The 18,497-nt window shown below is 51.0% G+C and overlaps 1 protein-coding gene across 11 annotated transcripts in view; it reads right to left on the bottom strand.

Moving 5' to 3' along the window:
- Positions 1 to 18,497, bottom strand: part of TAF1 (TATA-box binding protein associated factor 1) — a 140,010-nt gene that overhangs the window by 27,903 nt on the left and 93,610 nt on the right. For 9 of the 11 annotated variants that reach the window (XR_012160665.1, XR_012160666.1, XM_073358674.1 and 6 more), the window contains 3 exons: positions 9,954 to 10,173; positions 4,581 to 4,648; positions 4,068 to 4,190 (listed from right to left, as the gene is read on the bottom strand). Coding sequence is in view for 9 of the 11 variants with exons in the window: in XM_073358674.1 (XP_073214775.1) it covers positions 4,068 to 4,190; positions 4,581 to 4,648; positions 9,954 to 10,173 (411 nt within the window). In the remaining 2 variants the exon portion in view is untranslated. The remainder of the gene's footprint in view (positions 1 to 4,067; positions 4,191 to 4,580; positions 4,649 to 9,953; positions 10,174 to 18,497) is intronic. The other 2 variants (XM_073358669.1, XM_073358673.1) reach the window with 1 other exon arrangement.

Here is an 18,497-nt window from a genome sequence, read left to right as displayed (position 1 = left end):
ACAGATTCTCAAAGCCCTTTTCAGGGACATAGTATTTATTTTCTGCTTTCTTAGATGCTGGTGGAATAGATAAGGGGATTTGCCACACTGATTTGGCTATCTTGAGCACCCATGGGTGGATGGGTAATGCAATTATTGCCAGTGTGGTGGTCGAGATGACACTGAAGAGGTCATCTGCCTCTTCAGCGACCTCCTCAATTAGCCAGCCCAAATTCTCCACCACCAGTTTAAGGAGGGCCTGGTGCTCCTTAAAACTGTCCAGGGGACTGCTGGTGTGGGAGGGTTTGGCCACTGCCTCGTCCGGGGGCGACAATGACGATTCAGTGGCCTGAGGGATGGCGTCACCCCCTTCTTTGTCAGGGGAGGGCTCCCTCGGTGCCAGAGTACCGGGCACGGCTTCTGCCTCCATCACGGCGCCGTGCTCCGATTGTGGCACCAGCGGCACCTTGGTCGGCTTGTCCGACGTAGCCTGGGAGTACTGGACCAGGAGCACCGGCACTTCCCACGGATTCCAGTACTGCCAGTGGGGAGGCCCAGGCCCCTGCTGGGTACCACGGCCAGTCCCGCCTCAGTCTCCAGCGTCGGAGGGGAGTCACCCCGCCGCGCCGACAGGCTGAAGCCATGGACCAAACCCAACCACTGCCCCCCAGTGACAACGGCAGGGCCATCGAGGCCTGAGTCTGCTTACTGACCCTGGGTGAACACTGGGGCGATGGGGAGTAGCGCCACCCGCCAGAGGGGTACCAGGGTGAGCGTGACGGACGCTGAGATCCGCAGCGAGCCCTCCAGAATGGGGACTGACCACAAGGAGACCTTCTGGGAGAGGGTGTTTGGCATCTAGGCAACCTATGGCCAGAGGGCTGTTGGTAACGGTAGTACGGGGAGAGGCACCACAAGTCCGGAGTCCCTCACCTAGTAGGAGGGGATCTTGATGGAGATCTTGGCCCTCTGGCTGGCGAGCTAGAGTGCAGCGCCAGGTCCCAAGGTCACTGTGAGGGGAACTTGCGTCTGCGATCCGGCGACCTGGGGTGTTCTGCCAGTCGATGCTGCAACACCCCGGTGGCCTTCCCCTTCGGTGTCACAAGCGGAGCTGTCTTGGTCACCTGGCGTAGCACCTGTGAAGTCAGTTGTCCTCGCTCCTTGGCCGCCAAGACCACTTTGGGCACTGCGGGCCCCATCACAAGCTGGGAACCCCTGCCGTTGCCTGGGGTGGGCAGAGGGTCCTTGGCAGGGGTGGTGGGTCTGACCTCTGTGGTACTCCCATAACAGGCACATGGCCTGACAGGTTCTTTGGCCGATGATCCTCTCTTCTTTGGTGCCGAGGGACTTAGTTTCTTCAGCTTCTTCTTTGGCACTAGCGAGACGGAGCGGTGCCAGCCGGTGCCAGCGGTGTGCTGCGCACCGAGGCCAAAGTGCTGGGTGTAGGTGCCGCAGTGGAGGGTTCTGACACCAGGAGAAGATCAGCCTCCATCAACGATGCCCTCAAGCAGATATCCCACTATTTCTTAGTCCGTGGGCAAAAGTTCTTACAAATGTGTCACCTGTGCTTACAATGACCTTCTCCCAGACACTTAAGCGTGCGGATCACTGATCGGCATCGGCCTGCTGCACGACACACATGGTTTAAAGCCAGAGGAGTGGGGTATGCCCTGTATGGGGCCAAGTCCCAACAGGGAGTCTTAAGTAACACTATCAACTAACTAACTAGTCAATGGATAAACTGCTAATGTTCTTGAGAAGCAAGACAAGGCGCTCCAACCAACCGTCATGGGCGGTAAGAAGGAACCGAGGGGGCACAGGGCCGGCAGTGCCTGATATACCACCGCATGGGAGCGTTACTCCAGGGGGCGCCACAGCCAGCCCTACGGATACCACTAAGGCAGAAATCTCCAACTACTGTGCATGTGGGCACATGCCCACATGCAAATGGAATTGACACAAACAAGCACTCAAAGAAGAATTAATGAATATATATCAATATTTCCCTTTATGTCAAATGGTCAACCCTTGGGAAAACACTCATAACCAGGGCCTCCACCACCAACTTGTATTATCTAAACCTAAAGTTGTATTATTCTTTTAACAGACAGATAGATCCTCAGCCCTGTTCTGGTAGCCCAAAGTCACCCTACAGCCAGTTTATTCAGCCCCTTGAGGATTCCATCTGCATTAGGGGAGCCTCAGGATATATGACAACTCCTGCACCACTCTCTCAGCCCCTGGTACAGAAGTTGAGAGAGAGGAAAATGGCCAAAATATACTTATACCCCAGTGATCCCTGGCTTGTGCACCTGGACTTTTCCAACTTGTGCCAGCATAAATCAGCCTAGAAACTTAAAACAACCTTTTTTTCCTTCCCCGACGCCCATTCTTGCGCCAAGCATAAGTCAAACAAACCTGTAAATATTCCTAAAGATTCCTTGACATGGCCCTAAGGGGGCAGAAACATGGAATCTCTTCCCTGACTTCCCAGTAGGATTTAATGCTGAAATGCATATAATGAATCAATAAGTAAAGTTTAATGGAGTGCCCCAGGCAAAATTTCTGTTTTCTTGTCACTTATTTGCTCAATGTTATTTCACAATATAATTTTTTTTAATTTAAAAACATAGTTAGAGCTCGATGTTTATATGTACTCAGAGTGTCTTGAGATCCGGAGATGAAAAGTGCTACATACAATTAACACAAAAGCACTATTACCACTGTAATAACACTTTACATATCACCTTGCGCAAGGGGGTCTCAAAGATGACAAATATTACTGCTGTGTTACTAATATGGAAACTGAGGCACAAAGAGCAAGTTACCCAAGAGTAGAACTAGTCAGGCATTTTCCAACAAAACAGGCTTTTGTCAGAAAATGCCAATTTGTCTTGCAGATGTGTATCAGGTTTGATGAACCTTCGATGAACCACAAGCAGAGTTCCAACGGTGTTTCCTGCCAGCTCGCCTGGTTGACTGCTAGGAAGCCCAGAATTCTAGGGTTCATGGCTCCAGGACAGCCCCACCATGAGTTCTGCCCTGGCCTGGGGATGCCAGGGTTTCCAGACTCCTGGGCCAGCGGGCTCTTCAGGCTGCTCAACTCTCACAGAATAGGGAACCAGCAGTCCCAAGAGTCAGGCAACCCAGGGAACCAGCTGGCCTGGTAGTCTAGAAGCCCTGGACAGTTTACAGGGTAGAGCTTCCCTGGACCAGACCCCAGAAGCCCTGTCAGTTGGTCACCAACTGCCAAGAAGTTTCACTTTTCCTATTCAGTGGTGGGCAGTAGTGAAAATGACAAGAATTATATCAATTTCAGACAGCAGCTGCTGGGGCTCAGGGAGCATATTTCTTAAACACCATGTATTGGTGCTTCCAAAATGAAATTTTTCCAGAACTTCCATTTTGCAGAAAATTTTGAAAAAATCTGGGTTTGTCCTGATTCAGAACAAACCCACATTTCAAAATGTCCAAATTTCCTGTGACAGAAATTCTGAGTTTCACCCACTCTACCCAAGAGCAGAGTCAGCAGCAGAGCTGAAATCAGAATATACGTCTTGACTCCTACTCCAAGCAATAAAAAAAGGGGTGATGGAAGAGATACTGAGTCAGACTGTGTCTTCACTAGAAACACTGCAGGAGCACCATTGCAGCTGTGCCATGTAGCACTTCAGCGCAGAGCCTCACTACAGTGACGGGAGAGGTTTTCCCATTGCTGTAGTTAATCCACCTCCCCAAGAGGCGTCTACACCAGGGCTTAGGTTGGGTTTACCATGTCAGGATTTTTCACACCTCTGAGTGAAACAGCTGGATCAACTTTACTTTTTAGTGTTGACCTAACCTCAGTCACAAAATCTCAGCAGGACATCCTGACATAGCATCTCTTGTTTATGTTGCAATATTGTATCAATGTGTAATAGCAGCCACAAAACTGCAAACATCTGCCTGTAATGTCAGGCCATAGCACCACATGTAATGTCTGCTCATCTGTAGTAAATAGGTACGGAATGGCTCTCCACGCCTTCACTTTGAGTACCATTGCTGTACACCTCCTAACTCTCACACACACTGCATTTCAAATCACATACATCTGGTACCACCATCATTTTTTGAGTGACGATGTTATCCAATATGAAGGAAAAAGCCACTTGGTCATCATCATCCAGGAGAGGATTAATTGCTTTCTCCAACCGAGCCAGTTTATCTTCCTTCTGAAATGAAGTTAATGGATGTTAATAGGTGATCCTCCATCAATACCTATTCATCATCAAAACACCCTCCACCTTTAAGAGGCAGGCATATATCCACCTGTTTATGAAGATACTCCCCAATAACTGTGTGGTAACCCATCTTGACAACTTACAATAGCTAGGGGAGCAGAGAAGTGTCTTTCTTAAAGAAGAGAACCCAGTGTAAAATTGTTTAGTGACCCGGTAACAGTAAAAAATTTATATAAATAGCCAGAAAAGGAAAACAGACAACCCACCTGCCCCACTCATTCTTCTGTCTGCATGTCCAAAACCTCTCTGCCCTCAAAACCCCTCAACCCTCATGCCAGTCCCTCCCTCTCCATTCTGACGAGAACTAATTACAAGACTTGCCTCTTTTAGTTTTTCATCACAGAGGTCCAGCATGGACTGAGATATCTGGGTCAGTGAGTGTTTTGGCCCTGCAAATACACAGCAAGTACAGTGATGCACCTTGGCGTCTGTGGAAGCTTTCAGGACTGGTGGAAGGATGAAGCTCACCATCCCCAAGGCACACAAAGGAAAACTCTGATCACAGAACACCTGTGAGCATTATGAGGTAACACAGTAGGAATCTCTCTTTACTCGTTAACTGCATTACTGATTATATTTCTCTCATGGTTTGAAACATGTCCCCAGTCACATACTGTAGTGATTCTCTCCTATGGCATACACAGTTACTAGAGTTTATTATGGACATTATAATAAAGAGGTTTACTTATTATTGTGAGTGTTGTGTCTACATATTGACACTTGTGGGATACACCCTATATTGCCATTGAACTTAGGGAAACTCCTAGAAAGTGTCCATTGGGAACCCATAAGCACCCCCTGGACTGCGCCAAACCTTTGGAGCAGAGGCCATGGAGTCCCCATTTCCTTCTCTTAAAGCCCAGTCATGAGAGCAGAACTCTGAGGAAAGGAAGGTGGACAGGACCCGTGAATATGCAGAAGCAACACTCTCCAAGAGCCAGTTACTGAAAAGCAGAGTCCTACGTATGTCATGATTCCACAGGTGTGAAATTTGTCACAAAAACCGCAACTTGCCACAGAATTGCATTCCAAAATTTCAGCTTCAATTTAAAAAAGAAAAAAGAAAAAGTTACTTACCTTTCTTAACTGTTGTTCTTTGAGATGTGTTGCTCATGTCCATTCCAGTTAGGGTGCGTGCACGCCGCGTGCACAGTACGTGGAAGGTTCTTCCACTAGACCCGCTGGGTTGGCTCAGGCGCCCCCTGAAGTTGTGCCTCCATGGAGCCATATATAGGGCCCTGCCAACCTGCCACCACTTCAGTTCCTTCTCGCTGGTCATGCTCTGACACAGGGGCAGGCAGGTGGGTCTTGGAATGGACATGAGCAACACATCTCGAAGAACAACAGTTACAAAAGTTAGGTAACCGTTTTTTCTGCTTCGAGTGCTTGCTCATGTAGATTCCAATTAGGTGACTACCAAGCAGGAACTCTGAGGCGAGGTCTGAGTTCAAGGGTTTGCTGATTGAAGCAACACTCTTCCAAAGGCTGCATCATCTCTAGCCTGCTGAGTAATGGCATAATGCAAGGTGAAGGTGTGGAATGAGGACCATGTCGCAGCCCTGCAAATTTCCTGGGTTGGAACCTGGGCCAGGAATGCTGCTGAAGATGCCTGAGCCCTTGTGGAGTACGCTGTCAGCACGGGGGCAGGTACTTTTGCCATGTCATAGCACATCCGGATGCATGCTGTAATCCATGATGAAATTCTTTGAGAAGAGACTGGGAGCCCTTTCATTCTGTCAAGCTGTCTGCGATGAACAGTTGAGCAGATTTTCTATGTCCATTCGATATAGAAGGCTTTGTCCGTTCGATATAGAAGGCTAATGCCCGGCAAACATCCAAGGAGTGGATTTTTTGTTCCCGGCTGTTTGCATGCAGCTTGGGGTAGAAAACTAGGGGAAAAATATCCTGATTAACATGAAACTGGGAGACACCTTTCGGGAGGAAGGCCAGGTGCGGCCAAAGCTGAACCTTGTCCTTACAGAACACTGTGTAAGGAGGCTCAGACATTAGGGCCTTAAGTTCAGATACCGTCCTGACAGAGGTTATTGCTACCAGGAATGCCACTTTCCAGGAGAGAGAGAGCATGTCGCGGGTGGTTCAAAGGGGGGTCCCACTGGTTTGGAAAGAACCAGGTTAAGGTCCCAGGCCAGGATTGGCTGCCGCACTTGAGGGTATAACCTGTCAAGCCCTGTAAGTAAGTGTCCAACTATTGGGTTGGTGAAGACTGACCAGCCTGCTAATGGCAGCCAAGTGGACTTATTGATGACATAGAAAGCCCTTGCTGCTTTAGGAGCAGGAGGTAGTCCAAGATAAAGGGTATTGTCAAGTGCATAGGAGACGTGTTTTTGCAATGACCAAATTGTGAATCTTTTCCATTTGGCTAGGTAGGTTGCCTAGTGGATGGTTTACTACTTCCAAGGAGGACTTCCCTAACTGGATCAGAGCAAGCCAGCTCCGCTGGGTTTAGCCATGGAGTTTCCAAGCCGTGAGGTGGAGAGATTCGAAATTGGGGTGCTGAAGGCGGCTGTGGTCCTGAGTTATCAGGTCTGGGAGCAGCGGTAAGGTGATCGCAGTTTCCACTGATATCTCCAGAAGAGACGTGTACAAGTAATGACGTAGCCAAGCTGGAGCTATCAATATTACTGAGGCTTTGTCCCTCCGAACTTTGAGTAGCACCTTGTGGATGAGTGGGATGGATAGAAATGCATAAAGGAGGTGGTCATTCCAGGGAAGAAGGAACAGGTCTGCAATCAAGCCCCAGTCTGTTTATATAAAACATCGCTGTTGTATTGTCTGTCATGACTGATCCATCTCTCTCCTCCAAGTGAGCTTGGAAGGTCTGGCATGCCAGACGGACTGCCTTCAGCTCACTGACGTTGATGTGAAGTGAGAGCTCCGCTTGGGACTAGAGGCCCTGAGCTCCCATAGATGCGCTCCCCAACCCATCGCTGATGTGTCCGTAAACAGTGACAGGGATGGCTGAGGTTTGGAGTGGGGAATACCCGCACACGCCACTTGCGGGTTGAGCCACCATAGGAGAGACTCAAGAACCGGTTGGCAAAGAGTGATTACCTGGTCTAGACTGCCCCGGTTTGGTCGATACACCGAGGGCAGGTCTGAAAATGCAACTCTGGTAGAAATGCTCTCGACTGTTTTGAGTCCAATGCCAGGTGCTTGGGGACCGGTGCGGCTCCCCTGCCTGTCCACTGCCAGAGGGTAGCGGTGACCAGTGCCGAGGGGATGGCGAACGACGTGGTACCATCGCTGGCTTGCCTCGGGATGGCACCGAGGGTCTCGGGGGTGCCGCTGCTTTTGAGCTCGGTCCCTTGTCTTGCCTAGGTGGAGAAGGCAGCACCGTGAATGCAATAAGTTCTGTCACCGCCTCAAAGGTCTCCGGTGTGGAGGCCAACTCCAGTGCAACAGTCCTTTTGATGCAATTCCCCCAAACTCCCCCTTTAAGCAGGAAGTGAGGGGGTCACTCCTGGGCATAAGCTTGCTACAAGCTGCACAAGGTTTAAACCCCAGGGACTGAGGCATGCCCCAGTACTGGGGAGAGACACGACGAGGAGTACCCCCAGAACAATTCCCTACAGGAATTCTAACTATATACTGACTAACTACTTCTACTACTAACTACTGATTTAACTATTTACAGGAGAAAAGTCTGAAGACTACTAGGGAGAAAGGCTTGCTGAAGCAAGACAGAACGAACATTCCAGCTAACCATCACAGGCGGTAAGAAGGAACTGAAGTGGCAGTGGGTTGGCAGGACCCTATAAACGGCACCATAGAGGCACGACTCCAGGGGGCGCCTGAGCCAAACCGACGAGTACTGCTAGGGGAAGAACCTGCCAGCTACTGCGCACGCAGCACACACACCCTGACTGGCATCGACATGAGCAAGCACTCGAAGAAGAACCTATTATTCTAGCCCTCATGTTTGTGAAGAAAACACAGAAAACCAACTGAGCGAAGACTGTGCTTCCTTTGTGAATGAAGCGGCTACAGATTTCCCAGACTACTACAGAATCCACGGAGGCCTACCAGAGTTTAAATCCTGTTTGCTGCTGAATACATGGGGCCTGGAATATGGCAAGGCTTAGCACTTATATAGTGCCTAATATTTTTAAAAATACTTGTCAGATAAAAAGCTGTGTTAACAGGAGTCACAAAAGGGCTGCCTCACAGTGGTCTTTCAGCGAATCAGCACATTTACCCAGCAGCTGCATGTTGCTCTATAAAATCAAAAGATTCATTTTTCAAAAATACATTTCTAGTTGGGATGAAAAACTTGAAAACACCAACCAAATGTAAATCACTATAGTGATGTCTGCCTGAAGCCAGCCCACAACACAAAATTTGGTCAGCATACTTACATCGGTCAGGGTGTGAAAGAACCACACCCTTGACTAACGTAGCTCTGCCAACAAGCTCTGGTACCAGATGGCAGAACAAGGAGTAATGGTCTCAAGTTGCAGTGGGGGAGGTTTAGGCTGGATATTAGGAAAAACTTTTTCCACTAGGAGGGTGGTGAAGCACTGGAATGGGTTACCTAGGGAGGTGATCGAATCTCCTTCCTTAGAGGTTTTTAAGGTCAGGCTTGACAAAGCCCTGGCTGGGATGATTTAGTTGGGGATTGGTCCTGCTTTGAGCAGGGAGTTGGACTAGATGACCTCCTGAGGTCCCTTCCAACCCTGATATTCTATGATTCTATGAAAACCCCCATGCAAACAGCTATCCTGGCAAGTCCTTTTGCTGGTATAAACTCTGGGGGCGGAGGGTCTAAGTCTCCACAGGGGGGTTCTGCTGGCATAGCTGTATCAGTAAAGCCTTTGGCTATGTCTACACTATGGATCTTACAGCAGCACAGCTGCACTGCTACAGCTGTGCCAGTGTAAGGTCTCCCATGTAGCTGCTCTTTGCCAGCAGGAGAGAGCTCTCCCATTGGCATAATTAAACCATCCCCCAATTACTGGCGTTAGCTACGTCGGCAGTAGAGTCTCTCCTGCCAACATAGTGCTTCCACACTAGCACTTTTGCCCATGAAACTTATGTCGGTCAGGGAGGTGTTTTTTTTCCACACCCCTGACTGACAAAAGGTTTACCGACAAAAGTGGTAGTCTAGACAAAGCCTTTCTAATGAAGGCTACTCCTCAGTCTGCAGAATATGAAGTAATACCCTTGAGAGGTGTGAATTGCCCCAATTCACTTCAAGCATAATATGACAATGCAAATACTAACATTGGTAACTATCTCAGTGCTGATCAAAGTTTGAAAGAAAAGAGAAGGATGATCCTATCATAAAGTGCACTCTACCAAGAATGACTCATTTTGGCTTCACCTATGGACAAAGCTCAGGTTATGGCCAGAAATTAACAGGGTACCACCCCCCACAAATCTGACCTCCTGCTGATAAAGCCTTCATTACTTCCTAACTGCCCAAGCCTCTTATTTTGTTTTGAATAGACAGAGTTTAGAGTTAACCCCTTCCAAATTTATAACAAGCTGACTAATTTATTGTCCTCATATCATCTTTAAAGAAGTCTGTTATATTCATCTTATCCATTTCAACAGCGTTAACTTTGCTGCTTTCATCTTTTCCCTGCAGAGTATGAGAGTTTTCCCTTTCCCATGCCACCCAATTCCATACACAAGGCATATGCACAATTCCCATCACAGTGTAACACAGCTCACCAGAAGACAAACTGAACCTCAGTGTTTTAGGGAGCTTCCTACCATTGTACGTTGCACTGTTCTTCACAATCAGCTCCAGATGTTCACGGAACTCTTCCCGGGAAGGGTACAGACGTTTGCGGACATTCTCACGCAGGGTCTGTAGGTCCATAGGCCGTGTAATGATTTTGTAATAGTCTTTCACGACCTTTGCATTAACAGGTGTGTGAAATGGGTATGTCTGAGGAATACAAAAAAGAATGGGCATTCAGTCCCATCAACCTCCACAAGCAGAATAGCTAGCAGATGAGAGGCCCTTCAGGGTATGTCTACATGGCATTTTGGAGTGAGCCTCCCAGTCTGGTCGACAGACTTGGGGTATTGGGGCTCAAGCTAGCACTCTAAAAATAGCTGCATAGACACCACTTTGAAGTTCAGGTCAGACTCAAACTTGGGCTCTGATGTCTACCCACCACCTTAGGCCTCAAAACCCAACCTGCAACTTCCAAGTGCTGTCTGCACAGCTGTTTTTAGGGTGCTAGTGCGACCCCACTATCCCAAGTCTATCAGGCCAGAGTGGGAGGCGTGCTCCAAAATGCTGTGTAGACATACCTACTCAGCTACACATACTGAAGACCACCTGTATGTGACTGTGGTATTTTGTTTCTCTCCACAGAATTTACTATTCTGTTATGACTTTGCCACCACGCTGAGGAAGAAGAGTTTCAGAGTAGCAGCCGTGTTAGTCTGTATCCGCAAAAAGAAAAGGAGGACTAGTGGCACCTTAGAGACTAACCAATTTAACTGAGCATGAGCTTTCGTGAGCTACAGCTCACTTAAGCTTATGCTCAAATAAATTTGTTCATCTCTAAGGTGCCACAAGTACTCCTTTTCTTTCTGAGGAAGAAGCGTCCCACAAGGACTTCCGTGGGAGTTACTGGGAGTTACTGGGTGTTTTGAAAGTAGGTTTAGAGCTTTAGAAACTTAACTTTAGGTTCCTATTTTGTAAATCTTGGCTAATACTTTAAAATCAATTTCAACTCTACCTAAAACCAGAAAAAGACAGTTACCTTTTCCGTAACTGGTGTTCTTCGAGATGTGTTGCTCATGTCTATTCCACAATAGGTGTCCGTGCTTGCCACGTGCACCGGTGCCGGAAGTTTTTCCCCTAGCAGTACCCATAGGGGAGAGCGCCCTAGCAACCCCTGGAGTGGCGCCGCCATGGTGCGGTATAAGGGGAGCTGCGTGCTCCCTCCACCCTCAGTTCCTTCTTGCCAGAAAACCCAGAGGGGAAGGAGGGCGGGATATAGAATAGACATGAGCAACACATCTCGAAGAACACCAGTTACAGAAAAGGTAACTCTCTTTTCGTCTTCGAGTGATTGCTCATGTGTATTCCACAATAGGTGATTACAAGCTATATCTGTTGGAGGCGGATCGGAATTCACAAATTCCCAGGACGGAGTACAGCCCTGCTGAACCCAGCGTCATTCCTGGTTTGGGAGACGATCGCATAGCGCGAGGAGAACATGTGAACCGAAGACCACGTGGCAGCTCTACAAACGTCCTGGATGGGGACGTGGGCAAGGAAGGCAGCCAACAAGGCCTGCACTCGAGTAGAGTGCGCTTTCACAGTCGGTGGCGGGGGAACACCCACCAGATCATAACAGGTGCAGATGTACGAAGTGATCCGGTTGGAGAGATGCTGAGTGGAGATCAACCGACCCCTCATGCGCTCAGCCGAGGCGACGAACAGTTGCGAGGACTTTCTGACCGGCTTAGTCTGCTCGAGGTAGAAAGCCAGAGCCCTTCGCACATCGAGTTGTGTGGAGGCAGCGTTCCTCACTGGACACATGAGGCTTGGGGCAGAGGACTGGCAGGAAAATGTCCTGACCCATGTGATAGGCGGACACCACCTTAGGGAGGAACGCAGGGTGTGGGCGGAGCTGAACCTTGTCCTTATGAAAAACCGTGTACAAGGGCTCAGAGGTCAGGGCCCTGAGCTCCAAGACCCACCTGGCCGACGTGGTAGCGACCAGGAAGGCCACCTTCCACAAGAGGTGGGACCAGGAGCACGTGGCTAGCGGCTCAAACAGGGGCCCCGTGAGACGGGACAACACCAGGTTCAGGTCCCACTGCGGGACCAGGGGCCTAGCATACAGGAAAAGATGGTCCAACCCCTTGAGGAACTGGCCAGTCACAGCATGGGGGAATACCGTGTGCCCCTGCACCGGCAGATGGAAGGCTGATATGGCCGCCAGGTGCACCTTGGCTGATGAGGGCGCCAGGCCCAGGGGTCTAAGGTGGAGAAGGTAGTCCAGGATAAGCTGGATCGGGGCGGCCACCGGGGAGACACGCCGTTCGGCCACCCATCTGGAGAACCGGGACCATTTTACTAAGTAGGCGCAGCGTGTGAAGGGCCGTCTGCTTTCCAGACGGACGCGCTGGACCCCTTCTGAGCACATCCTTTCCACTCTACCTAACCACTGAGCAGCCACGCTGTGAGGTGGAGAGCTGCTAGGTTGTGACGGAGGAGGCAGCCCTTGTCCTGGGAGAGCAGGTCCTGGCGGAGCAGCAACGGCTACAGCGGAGCAACCGCCAGGCCCATGAGGGTCCTGTACCAATGTTGCCTGGGCCACGGTGGGGCAATCAGGAGGACCCGTGCCTTGTCGTATTTATTTTCTCCAGGACCCTGCTGATCAGTGGGAACAGGGGGAAGGCATACAGAAACTGGCCTGACCAGAACAGGAGGAAGTCATCAGAGATAGCGCCCCTTCCCAATCCCCCCCGGAGCAGAACCGGGGACAGTGCCGGTTCTGCCGCATTGTGAACAAGTCCACTTGGGGAGTTCCCCACACATGGAAGAGCTGGTGAGCCACTTCCGGGTGGAGAGACCACTCGTATTGGGAGGAGAAGTCCCTGGGCTCAAGCGATCCGCCCACACATTCCGGGCGCCCAGCAGATGGAAGGCCCTCAGGCAGATGTTGTGGGCTATACAGAAATCCCACAGCCTCAGGGTTTCACAGCAGAGGACTGGGTCCTGCCTTGCCTGTTGATATAGAACATCGAGGCCGTGTTGTCCGTGAGGACCCTGATCACCTTGCTCTGCAGGTGAGAGCGGAAGGCCACACACGCCAGGCGTACCGCCCTGAGTTCCTTGACGTTTATGTGTAGGGACAAATCCCGTGCCGACCACAGGCCTTGGGTCTGAACATTCCCCACATGGGCCCCCCAACACAGGGTCGACGCATTGGACATCAGCTCCAGCGTTGGGGTCCTGTCCCAGAACAGGACCCCTTGGAGCATATTGCTTTAGGTGGACCACCACCACAGTGAGGTGATCACCGAGTCGGGCACGGTGAGGACCTTGTCCATCCTGTCTCTGGACTGGGAGAACTCCGAGGCCAGCCAAAGCTGGATGGGCCTCATTCGGAGTCTGGCATGGTGGACCACATACGTAATGCCGACATGTGACCCAATAGCTGGAGGCATGCTCTGGCCGTAGTCACCGGGAACATTGTGACTGTGTTGATGAGCCCTTTCGGGGTCTCAAACCTGTTCAGTGGGAGAGAAGCTGTGGCCGACGAGTTGTTTAGGAGCGCCCTGATAAACACTATGCGTTGGACCAAGACTAACATGGACTTGGCATCGTTTATCAACAGGCCCAGGGCGGCACACATGGACAGTAGAAGCATCATGTGATCCCTCACCTGCGACCAGGAGCTGCCCTTGACCAGCCAATCGTCCAGATAAGGAAAGATCTGGACCCCTGGTGCCTGAGGTAGGCCGCTATCACCGACATACATTTTGTAAATACCCTAAGGGCAGTGGATAGGCCAAGCGGAAGGACCGTAAGCTGGTAGTGATTCTGCCCCACCAGAAAACGGAGGAAGCGTCTATGCCCCTCGAAAATGTGAATATTGAAGTATGTGTGCTGCAGATCAAGGGAAGCGTAGCATTCTCCAGGGTGCAGGTAGGGGATGATGGAGGCTAGTGAGACCATGTGGAGCTTGAGCCTCACCATGAACTGGTTTAGATCCCGCAGGTCCAGGATGGGCCTGAGTCCTCCTTTGGCCTTTCAGCCATGACCACTCCGGGAGGAAAGCACACAACTGATTATAGAAGGGAAGCTTCATTGAGGGGGGATCCCTGGGGAGAACTGGCAGGGTGCTCCCGAGCGTCCCATCATAACCGCCTTTTCCCCGCCTGTTTGCCCTTGGAGGACCCAGGTTGCGGGGCAGGCCGCGACTGTCTCTGAGGCTGCCTTTTATAGACCCTCGACTTGTTATAGGCAGCCTCGTACTTCGGCTGAGTGGCCTGAGCAGGGGCCTGCAGCGGCCTTAACTTAGATTTGGCCAGAGACGGGACATAGAGACCCAGAGTCTGGAGGGTCGTGCAGGAGTCCTTCATGCCATGCAACTTTGTATCCGTTTGTTCCGCAAGCAGAGCTTTGCCATCAAACAGGAGATCCTGCATGGCAGTCTGTGCTTCACTGGACAGCCCGGACAGCAGGAGCCATGACGCCCTTCTCATTGACACCGCAGAGGCCATGGACCATGCTGCCGTGTCTGCCGCATCCAAAGCTGCTTGCAGTGATGCCCTGGCAGCCGCCGTACCCTCCTCCACCAGCACCTTGAACTCTTTCTTATCGCACTCCTGGAGGGAATCCTCGAACTTAGGCAGGGAGCCCCACAAATTGAATTTGTACCTGCCCAGGAGCACCTGGTGGTTTACCATCCGCAACTGAAAACTTGAGGAAGAATAAAGCCTTCTCCCGAAAGAGCCCAGCCTCCGCGAATATTTATTTTTCGGGGTAGGGGCTGGTTGGCTCTGCCGCTCCCTGTGGTTGACTAACTTGACCACCAGGGAGTTGGGTGCCAGGAGGGCGTAGAGGTATTTGTGCCCCTTGGCGGATACAAAGTACTTGCGTTCTGCCCTCTTAGAGATCGGGGCCAGCGAATCCGGTGTTTGCCACAAGGGATTTGAAATTTTTGCCATCCCTTCATGGAGGGGCAAAGCTACCCTGCCCGGTGCCCAAGAGGACAGCACGTTGAACAGGGAGCCCGAGGGTTCCTCCAACTCCTCTGCCTGGAGACGGAGGCTTGATGCCACCCTTTTTAAAAGTTCTTGATGGGCCCTAAAATCCTCCTGTGGGACGGAGGGGGGAAGGGCCGTTATCGCCTCATCCAGGGACGGCGAGGAGGCCGGCACGGTGCTCTGGGTGTCTGCCGGCACCGGAGGATGCACCACATGGTCTGACTCCAGGCATGGTGGCGAGGACAAATGTCCCACTGACCACCTCCTCGGAGGTCTGGAGAGGGAGGCAGACGGTGCCTCTGAGGCTCTGGCACCGGGGGCTGTGTTGGGCCACGGTGCCCACTGGTACCATTGGGCTGGCCACGGGGCTTGGTGCCACTGCACTGTCTGCGGCACCGACGGGCCCGGTTGTTCGGCCTGGCTGGCCTGTCACATGGAAGGGCGACTACGAGTGGAGGCTGGGCTGATGAACGACCTGTCGCTGCCATGGGACCGGGAGGAATGGCAGTCGCCCACGGGACCGCGATCTCGATGTGGAGGACTGGTACCTTCTGTAGGCTGCTGCTCCGCCATCAGCTCCAATGGGCGGACCCGCGATGGCGAGGTGCCGGCGATCGACGCCCTTGGCTGCGGAGGCGATGCCTTGGCGGAGTCTTGGAGCAGGATTCAGAGCGGGAATGGCGTCGACGTTCGTGCCGTGACCGGCTGCAGTAATCCCTATGAGACGAGGATCTCTGGTGACGTCTGCCTCGGTCCCGTCGGTACTCACTCCATGATGCAGAGTGGTACCGGTCGGCTCTCAGTCGGACGGTACGCAACCAGACAGTCTGGTGGGAGTTGAGGGCAATCCACGTGGACTACACCCTGAACTGTCGCTGGGCAGCAAATAGTGTCGGGAACGTTCCCTGGACTGAGACTGGTGCTGAGCTGGGGGCGACTGGGAAAACCCAGCGGTGGCTTTCCCCTAGAGCGTGGTGCTGACATCGGCAGCGCTCCTGGTACCGGCATGGACATGACGTCCAGGGCTATCTGCAGGGCCTCCAGCGTTTCCGAAGCGGCCAGGCTACTCCTCTCTATGTGAGTTGGAGGCCTAGAGGCCGGAGGGGATCGCGGACTGCCCAACATGGGTCTAGTCTCTGCCCCAGTTTTCCTTGGTGCAACTGCAAAGAAGGCATTTTCTTTGCCTTCTTTGCCCCATGGACAGGGAGCAGTGCTGACTGGTCGAAGGCGCCGGAAGGTCGCTGCACACCAGAGGGCATCCAGACATCCGGGGAGGCTTGGTCTGAAGCAGCTGGGCTACTCCACTCTACGTGAGTCGGAGGCCTAGAGGCCGGAGGGGATCGAGGACTGTCCAACATGGGTCTAGTCTCTGCCCCTGGTTTCCCTCGGTGTAGCAGCGATGAAGGCATTTTCTTTGCCTTCTTATGCCCTGTGGACGAGGAGTGGTCAAAGGCACCAAAAGGTCACCGTGCACCGATGCCGCAGTGCCTGGTGCCGACTCGGAGCGGCGCACTGGAGTCAGGGTCAGTGCCAACTCCATCAGAATAGCCTGGAGCCTAATCTCTCACTCCAAGGTTTAATGACTTGCAAATCTTGCAACTATCGCTGATATGGGTTTCTCCCAAACAGTGTAAACAGTCTGCATGCGGGTCACTCCTTGGCACAGATCACCTACAAGTATCACACGACTTAAAACCCGGGGCATGCCCTGGCCCGGGCACTCAAATTAACTGAACAGCAAACTAACTACAGGTACAAACACTGAACGAACAAAAAGTTCTGGGGACGAACTACAGCAAAGCTGGGGCGGAATAGTTCCAATGCACCTTCACTGGCGGCAAGAAGGAACTGAGGGTGGGGGGAGCACGCAGCTCCCCTTATACCACACCACCGAGGCACCACTCCCGGGATCGCTGGGGCGCTCCCCTCTACGGGTGCTGCTAGGGGAAAAACTTCCGGCACTGGTGTACTTGGCGAACACGCACACCTATTGTGGAATACACATGAGCAATCACTCGAAGAACAAGTCGATATTCAACAGCTCTCTCCAAAGTCCCACATAATACAATTATAAAGCTGTATAAATTGCTGCACAATTGTCCCTTTTGCATCTGCTCTATAATTGTGCTAAGCTTTTATTTTAAAAAAATTCACTAATCCTTACCATGGAAAAGATAATCTTCAAAGTGTGAAAGAAATGTAAGCCAATACAATGATGTATTGATATGCTGGAGGGTACGGATAGGATACAGAGGGACCTAGACAAATTAGAGGATTGGGCCAAAAGAAATCTGATGAGGTTCAATAAGGGCAAGTGCAGAATCCTGCACTTAGGACGGAAGAATCCCATGCACTGCTACAGACTAGGGACCGAATGGCTCGGCAGCAGTTCTGCAGAAAAGGATCTAGGGGTGACAGTGGACGAGAAGCTGGATATGAGTCAACAGTGTGCCCTTGTTGCCAAGAAGGCCAATGGCATTTTGGGATGTATACGTAGGGGCATTGCCAGCAGATTGAGGGACGTGATCGTTCCCCTCTGTTTGGCATTGGTGAGGCCTCATCTGGAGTACTGTGTCCAGTTTTGGGCCCCACACTACAAGAAGGATGTGGAAAAATTGGAGAGAGTCCAGCGGAGGGCAACAAAAATGATTAGAGAACTGGAACACATGACTTACGAAGAGAGGCTGAGGGAACTGGGATTGTTTAGTGTGCAGAAGAGAAGAATGAGGGGGGATTTGATAGCTGCTTTCAACTACCTGAAAGGGGGTTCCAAAGAAGATGGGTCTAGACTGTTCACAATGGTAGCTGATGACAGAACAAGGAGTAATGGTCTCAAGTTGCAGTGGAGGAGGTTTAGGTTGGATATTAGGAAAAACTTTTTCACTAGGAGGGTGGTGAAACACTGGAGTGCGTTACCTAGGGAGGTGGTGGAATCTCCTTCCTTACATATTTTTAAGGTCAGGCTTGACAAAGCCCTGGCTGGGATGATTTAGTTGGGGATTGGTCCTGCTTTGAGCAGGGGGTTGGACTAGATGACCTCCTGAGGTCCCTTCGAACCCTGATATTCTATGATTCTATGATGTCTATGAGTCTGGTGACAGCTTTGAAAATGTAGGTCAGAATGCAAGAGGCCTATCAGTGGGGTGTTGAGTCTGAAGCTTAACGATGACACAATGTCAACATTGTGAATTATTCCACTGTTGATCATTTAAAAAGAAACATGAAGCTAATTTACTTACTAATTGTTGGATTAGTAATAGATAATGGGGTGTGAATGAAAAATTCAACCCTTTCTCCCCACATTGATCCTCTCCCCACTTTACTGCTCAGATGTCAGGAGGGAAATGAAAGCAGAGATTTATCATCTCCCCAGGGCCAAAAAGGCTTACCTGCTTTCCTGAATCCAAAAGCTCCAGTTACCATACTGCCTAGACATCTATGATTCAGTTACTCTTACTGAAAACAACCTGCAGCACAATAAACTGAAGATTTGAGGGCAATATTCAAAGGATGCAAGTCTGATTAGAC

The sequence above is a fragment of the Lepidochelys kempii genome, chromosome 9 (genome assembly GCF_965140265.1).
Source record: "Lepidochelys kempii isolate rLepKem1 chromosome 9, rLepKem1.hap2, whole genome shotgun sequence".
Lineage (NCBI taxonomy): Eukaryota > Metazoa > Chordata > Testudines > Cheloniidae > Lepidochelys > Lepidochelys kempii.
This window is presented reverse-complemented; position numbering and strand designations above follow the sequence as displayed.